Here is an 8,501-nt window from a genome sequence, read left to right on the forward strand (position 1 = left end):
CTGACAACCACTTCCGTTCTACCTTAGATTGAATGGATATCTCTTGGATATCTAATACAGGGGACGAGTCCGAGTTATTAGTGTCTTCGTGGTATAAGTTAGAACCCATGAACGGCCATTCTTGAGAATCCGAAAAGTCTAAACCTTGTCTGTGGTATTCCGAGTAGGATTCAGGGATTGAATGACTGTGACGAGCTTCAAACTCGCGAGTGCTGGGCGTAGTGACAGACGCAAAAGGATAGTAAATCCTATTCCAGTATGATCGAGAATCGACAGATGATTAACCATGCAGTGACAGCGCATTGGACCATTTTCACTGAGAGGACAGGTGGCCATTGACAACGGTGTTGCCTAACATACAACTTGCCATGGAAAGGAGTAGGAAGGACTGGATGAAGACAGCAGGAAAGCAGAGGTTCAGAGGGACGAAAGCATCTCTATACGCATCTGAAATTCTCACCAATGAATTACATAAGTACCACTATCCTATTTTATATTTTATTTATCTTTTACTTATCAATTCATAAAATCAGTTGAATCCGCCTGACTGAGATTTACAAGGTGACCATAGCTTGCTTCAAGCCGACAATCTCCGTAGGATCGACCCTTACTCACGTAAGGTTTATTACTTGGACGACCCAGTGCTCTTGCTGGTTAGTTGTACGAAGTTGTGAAACAGAATTAAGAACATGAACGTGCGTATTGAGTTTTTAGCGCCGTTACCAAGGAAGGAATGATCACGATTTCGCACACTAACTATGCATCTTCACTGTTATTTTTTATTAGTCTACAACTATTGTGTTGTGGATTTATGGTTACTACTTCATCACTTAAAATTGTTTGTTTATATTTTCAGGAGGCAGTCATGATTCGGTTAGACATGAGTGAATAAATGGAGCAACATACAGTGAACAAGTTGATAGGAACGTCAGCTTATTGATTCTCAGGTTTGTGAATGTTACTGTGAACCTTAATTTACTAAACATTTTTACATGAATCTCCCATTTCTTCCTTTCCTGCATCTTCTCCAAGTAAACACGCTACTATTGTCCTCATTTTTATATTTATTGTTTGTGAAACTGGATCTGACAGGATCGACGAGTTTTATTTAAAAATGCATTAATGTTGATGACTTCAAATACAGGGTGTAGTGCCATTTCTAAAGAATGGCACAACTCCATAAATTTCTTGATTCAAGATGACAAGAAAGCATCATAAAGTGGCTTAAAATCGATGATAATGGAAGAATTGAGAAATTATTTTCTTCTAAAATTGCTCAACAGAATAAATGAAGTGGTAGTGTTTCGATCCCTTGAAAAGGCACAGGTTGGTTTAGTTTTGGCTGTAGTTCAATTATTTCCGGTTTTCACTTATAAGTACCCTAAAAATTTTAACTAAAACTAATATCTCTCTATTTTAAAAATTTTGTGATGAAAAAATCTAAAGTTGTTAATAACTACAGGCCTTCTTTTAATTAAAAAATTACTAAAGTTTAAAAACTAAAAAAGAATAAACTATCTTTCAGTACTTTAAAATCATAAATTAGTCATTTTGTACAAAATTTATGCATATAAAAAAGAGGATTAATATGTTGACTTTTATTTGATATCTTTTGTATTTTTAGGGTTATTTCTTTGTTATTTTTTATGGGCCTTACTCTTTTGATTATTTCTTTATTTTTTTATTGAATGATTTATTTCTTTTTTTTTTTGTGGGAGTAAATATTGGAAATTGTTATTAATATATGAGGTCTATGTTGATTTTAGGGTTAAGTATGATTTTGGTCCCTAACGTAGGGGCTGAAAATTTTTTTCGTCCCTCACCTTTTTTTTGCTCCAAAATGGTCCCCAAAGTTTCAGTTTGTTTGAAAACCATCCTTCGGACCAAAATGCCCCTATCCCTTCTTCCCCAAAATTCTCCCTTCTTCCCCAAAATTATGCAAACCACCAGCACCACCACAACCACCACCACCCACCACCACCACCACCACCACCACCACCATTATCAAAACTCAGAATCAGAACAATCATCATCATCATCATCATCATCATAACTCAAAATCAGAACAACCACCACCACCCCCCCAATCCACTGCCACTCCATCACCAGCATCCATCACACCAAAACATCAGAAAATCCAGAAAAATCAACATAAAAAAATCAGAAAAACCAAAACATCAGAAAATCAACATCATCATCGTCATCCTCATCAAAACCCAGAATTCAGAAAATCCAGAAAAATCAAACAACAATATTACTCAGAATCAGAAAATCATCATCATCATCAAGAACCCAGAATCAGTAAGAAGAAGAAGAAGAAGAAGAAGAAGAAGAAGAAGAAGAAGAAGAAGAAGAAGAAGAAGAAGAAGAAGAAGAAGAAGAAGCGGCGGGCGGCGGACAACGGCTCGGCGGTGGTGTCGGCGGGAAGAAGAAGAAGAAGAGGCAGACAGCGGGCGGCGGTGCGGCGGTGGGGAAGAAGAAGAAGAAGAAGAAGAAGTGGCGGTGGGGTCGGCGGGCGGCGGGAAGAAGAAGAAGAAGAAGAAGAAGAAGAAGAAGAAGAAGAAGAAGGGTCGGCGGTGCGGCGGCGGTGCGGCGGCATGGTGTCCCTCTTCTCTCCACCCTCCACCCTCCCCCCCTCCCCCACACCTTTCTCGCCCCCCCCCCCCTTTTCTTTCTTTCTCGCCCCCCTCCCACCCCGCTTCTGTATCCCCTTTCTTTCTTTTTTTTCTTTTTTTATTTATTTTATATTTATTTTATTTTATAATTTTTTTAATAAAGGGTAATTTGGTAATAAAAAAATATAATTGGTAAAAAGGACGATTTTAAAACAAACTGAAACTTTGGGGACCATTTTGGAGCGAAAAAAAGGCGAGGGACGAAATAAATTTTCAGCCCCTACGTTGGGGACCAAATTCATACTTAACCCTTGATTTTATAAGTATCATGAACATTTTTTTTCTGATTTTTTTCACTGAAAAAAATTCAGTCAGATTTAGATTTTTGCCTATTTTTTTTCTTTTTAATTAAAATTATGTTTTTTAACTTACTAACTGAATTTCATTTGTATAATAAGCACTATTATTGTGAATTATATATATAAATATATATGTACACCACTTGAGTTTTACTTGGATGCTATTTAAAAAAAAAATCTTTTTTACTCACTCCTGCTTCCATGTGGAGCAGCTTATGGCTTGAAAAAGCTTTTTGAAAATATGAAGATAAATAATACTACTATTTGCTTATTTTTACATAAATTATGTTTTTGTTTTCTTTTATGTGGTTTAATAATATTTATTTTTTTATGACATGTGAAAGTTTATAAGTGTATAAAAAATAAGTAGAATGTTGTTTAAAGAAAAATTTTTGGAAAACTTTGAAATTTTTTTACAAGTGATATATTTTTATGCATTTAATTTCAAAAATATTTTGTGGTAAAAAATAAAATATTCTAGATCTATAAGAATCAATGCAGTGCATTTTCTCTCTGTAAGTTTATTTAATTTCTATAAGAAATATTCTCTCAAATATCCTATAACAAACAAGTTAATGCATTGATAGGGTTCAATTTTAGCTGTTGGTTTCTTCAATTTTTATTTTTAGAAATTCGTTATGTGTTTTGTTACTCTTTTATTTTGTTCTTTTTTCGTTTCTCTGATTTTTTAATTTTTATATTTTTTATTATTTATTTTATAAATACATATTTTATTTTTCTCTTTTTTGAAATAAAATAGTAAGAAACTTATCATTATTTGTATTATCAACACCACTTAAATTGTATTTGAATGTTATTTACATTTAGTTATTTATTTTTTATAATGTGAGGTGCAATTAATTGAGCTATTTCTCTAAGTTTTGGTAATATATTTAGATAGTAGTGGTTTTTTTTTGTAGTCGTGATATTTGTTAAAAAAAGGTTTTTATCTCCTGCATCATTTTTTAACTTTATTAGATTTTCAAGGAACTTATATTTAGAAGTAGTGAAATACAATGGGTAATGGCATTTTTAATTTCAGATAACCTTTTGTCTTTTTTTTTTTCTGTTTCTTATTGTTACTATTGAAAGTTGTTCATCTTTTTTAATTGTGATATGTTAGTATATGAAATTTATATATCATCGTTATTATGTATTCTATGGTTTCTTTGTTTTTTTTTTTTTTAATCAGTGTGGATTTTTCCTTTTTTTTATGATTCTATTCTGTTAATCAATTTTTGTTTTTTTTTTTCTTTGTATGTTTACTGAGTGTTTGGAAAATTAAGGAGTTTAGTTAATTGGTTTTGTGCTTTGGAAAAAAGCAGATTGTTTGTTTGTCAGAAAGTGCCAAAAATTTTGTTCTAACAACTAAGCAATTGAGATTGAAGTTTTATATCCTTTTCTTTGACTATTGTTTTTGCTTGCTGAAAATATAGCTCAAGTTTATAGGTTTAATATGCATTCGATTTTTTTTTTAACGAACATGAAATTTAAAATCTTTTAGTTGTGAAAAGATTAATTCAAACATTTTTTTCATTCTTCTTTGTGGTCTTTGGTTGTTGAGAAATAAACGCTCTATTATAAGAATCAAATACTACAATTTCTAGGACAAGTACGACGATTTCTTTAAAGTTTCTGAACTTGAGATTAAAAGATTGATCATTAAACATTACAGATCAACTAGATGTCTTAGAATTAAACATTATATCATTTCAAAATAAAAGAAAATCAATCATGTGTTTCAATACTTGCTTATTTTTTGTATTTGGCATGCATGATCATAATGGCAAGTTGACAACTATAATTCAACAACTTGATAGATGAAAATGAATTTCTTTACAATTAATTATTTATGTCTTTTTGTCAAATAATTTGTCTTGCATTCTTATTTTGCAGAGCTATAGTTATATGTTTGGTTTGGATTATTCTTAGTATTGATTAGTCTATTAATTTTGGAGTGATAATCTAGTCTAATCTAATAAATTTAAAATTACGATTAATTATTATTTGATATATTTTTCTACATCTTTTAGGAAATTTTATTAGTTATCACTCATTAAATCTGTGACAAATACCAAGAATAAAACTCTAGCTAAGAGAGCTTATGAGGGATTATTGTTGATTTAGAATAAGATTTTGACCCTCCAATTTATAATCAACTTTCCACAACTAAGAGTCTAGGAATATTAAAAGGGTAACGATAAATAAATTTATGTGTAGAGAACTTCCATGAGCTCACTGAATCTTAGTGACTTTACTTTTGAATTGTAATTTCTGTTATCTTAAGCATGCCAATTGATACTTGATATTTTTTTATGCTGCAAAACAAGAGTTGGAATATAATTGGTTGCTTGGTGAAAATGCTTGAAAGATGACGGTTCAAATGAAAAATATAATGGTGTTGGAAGTTCTATATTATTTAAGGGTAAATTAAAATTTTATTGTATCAAATTCTCCATACTTTTAAGGCATCTTAAATGCCATACTTTTTTTTTGACACATGCCATAATTGACCCCACAGTTTGTTGCATTAAGTTATGATAAGATTGTCATATACAAGGCTTAAGATAATAGACGAATATATAAATTAATGTGGTTGGGCAATAATTTTTGTGTGTGGTAAGTTTGTTGTTGCTGAGATTTATATTTGTTTTATTAAATTTCGTTTAGCGTTGACCTTATGATTCTCACACTTCAAATGTTGTTGTTAGTGATCTTGATTCTTTTGTGTATACCATGACTCTTCACAAAAGAATTGGAGGAGGTTGTAGAACTAAGAAATTAGTCACCGGTTGTCGATCCTGATTTTGGTGCCACTGATGAAAACTTTTAGGAGGAAGGTTTATGCTAAAGATTTCAATTATTTATTGTCTATTAATTATTATATTTAACATATGGGTTGAATTTATTGTGCTTCAAAATTTTAAAAGTATTCTTTAATTGCATTCTTACGCTTGCACTTCAAATATTAAATGATTTAGAACATCAGTTGATTTATTCAAAAAAATTGTAAAGATCAGATTCGTTATTCATGTATTTTGTCTGAAAAGATTGAATTCCTAATCTAAATATATACAGCATCATATCTCATTTTTTGTGATAGTGTGCTATTATTGTTATTTTAATTTTCTGTACTATATTAATAAAATTAAAATTTATCTTTTAAGATATTCTTATGGAGACAATAAATTTACATTTCATGTTTATTTTATATTTGTTTAATTATTCTATTTCAATTTACACTAAACTAATGATCATAAATCTGTAAATCAGTTGTTGATCACAACGATTATATTTTTCACTTTTGACGTTTATTTAAGATTTTGTGATTTTTTAAATTGAAGTAATTAGTTTTTGAAATACATGATTCAGTATATATTAAATATTAGGTTGGCATAATTATACAAATAAAAAAAGATAATTCAAATTTTGAATTGATATGATTATAAAGAGAAACAATTTTAATAGTTAATTAGTACCAAAAATCTTAATAGTTAATTTTATTTTTATATTACAATAAATTTATCTAATTTATTTTTTGAAGGCATAGACATTCGTGTCTTGTTTCTTTTGGTTGCTCCATTTTAATATGTTGGATTTTTTTTTCTTAAAAAAAATCACATATAAAAATAATCTAAATGTGTAACTAATATTTTAGTTTTTTTTTTTGTTTTTATAACAAAAGTCTGCTTCAAGCCGATTTAAACCATATTATTTTTTTTAAAAAATTATTCAAACCATAATATATTGGTAAGTATCGAATTTTATAGTATTTTTTTTAAATAATATAATTAAAGTATTATTTAGTTTTTATCAGCCAAAAATCAGCCAAAATGTGTTTGAGTTTCATGAAAAATTGAGTTTTAGTTTGTGCTCCGTGATCTCAGGAGCGGTTTTCAATATATTATTCAAAAAGTGATTTTAATTAAACGGTTTTGTTTACTTTTTGCTGGTCACATTTTGGTTCCATATACTTTTTTTTTTAATAAAATAACAATAGAATTTTTTTATGAGCAGAATCGAATAGAGAAATTTAGCAAATAGAGATGTTCTACCGGTGCGGGTGTTCTGCAGGTATAATAGATTTTGAAAACATTAACCTTTTAACATACTAACAAATAAATAATGTAATGTTTATGTTGAAATGCAATAATAAAAATAATAATATTTTGTATAATGTGGTTGATGGCAGACAGCAAGGTTTTTGAAAATGGCATTGAAGTTCATATTAACTATCCACAACTATATACCCAACTACTCCCTCTCATCTCTCATCACCTTTCTTTTCTTTGCATCTTTCCCTCTATAAAAGAGACACTCCGATAGCACTATTTCACCACAGCAACTAAAACCTATAAGAGAGAGAAAAAGAAAAAACAACTTTACACTTATATTGCACTATTTTCAAGCTAGGGTGATATTATTATGGCTAAGTGGTGCATCATGCTTCTTGTTCTTGCCCTTGTTGTTGTGTCCACAACAAGTGCAAGAAAGGTTCCTAATAATGATGCAACTTTGAAGGACCAGAAGAATTTCCTGAGCTATGGCGGCGTTGGTGGCTATTCGGGAATTGGAGGGAACGGAATGCCCTTTGGAGGTGTAGGTGGTGCAATTGGATCCAACTTTGGTGGTGCAGGAGTTGGCGGCGGGCTCGGCGGCGGTGCGGGTATCGGTGGACTCGGCGGTACGGGTATCGGTGGCGGTGGAGCTTCTGGCAGTGTCCCTCTCCCTTGAGATGAGGCTATGTTTGTTTCAGTTATTTCCGTTATGGCTATAGTTTAATTAACTAGTAGCTATAACTACCTTGCTTTTATTTATGTTTTAAATTTAATTAAGAAAATAAATTTCGATGTTATAGTGTGTGTTATGCTAGCTAGCTAGGGTTTTGTCACTAGCAAGAATATTGTAGTGCATGCTACTTTATTATGACTTTATGTTATATGTATTTCTTCATCTGTGTTCGGTTTTTTTAGGTTAATTTCTTGTGCAAGACTATGATAATATATATGCATGGTTTTTGGACTATAAAATAAATTATTTATTTAGTATATCTATTTTGTAGCATACAGAAATTGAGAAATATATATGCATGCTTTTTTTTCTAAATCTAACTCACCTTTCAGTCTTATTTCGGTCAAACATCCGCAACACTTATGCAATTTAATTATTCTTGTCCTTATATATATATACGAACCAAATATTGAAGGAGGCATGATGAGTTGAAGTTGAAATTCCTTTATATATTAATCTTTAGAATTAATGAATTAATAGATTTTAAAGCTCAAAGTTGATGGTGACTATATATTTTATATATATATGGTTAAATTGTACATCATTATTATTTGCCCATAGCTCTTCTACTAAAAATTGCTAATTAACAAAAGCTTTATTTGTGAACAGTAGTATTATAGAAGCATTTGCCATTCTTAATAATATATATAATTAAGTTCACAAAATTAACATAGAAAATCATCAATTTTCAGTTTCTAATGTGCTTCAAGTCATCGTCAAATGGCACCTTCATTAG

At 30.5% G+C, this 8,501-nt stretch overlaps 1 protein-coding gene across 1 annotated transcript; it reads left to right on the forward strand.

Moving 5' to 3' along the window:
- The first annotated feature begins 7,299 nt into the window (after nt 1–7,299).
- LOC107628260 (uncharacterized) lies at nt 7,300–8,020 on the forward strand. The gene has a single exon (XM_016331022.3). The coding sequence runs from the start codon at nt 7,400–7,402 to the stop codon at nt 7,706–7,708; it is 309 nt and encodes a 102-aa protein (XP_016186508.1). The 5' UTR covers nt 7,300–7,399; the 3' UTR covers nt 7,709–8,020.
- Nucleotides 8,021–8,501: the final 481 nt, after the last annotated feature.

Source organism: Arachis ipaensis, chromosome B2 (genome assembly GCF_059453495.1).
Source record: "Arachis ipaensis isolate K30076 ecotype BB chromosome B2, ASM5945349v1, whole genome shotgun sequence".
Taxonomy (NCBI): Eukaryota; Viridiplantae; Streptophyta; class Magnoliopsida; order Fabales; family Fabaceae; genus Arachis; species Arachis ipaensis.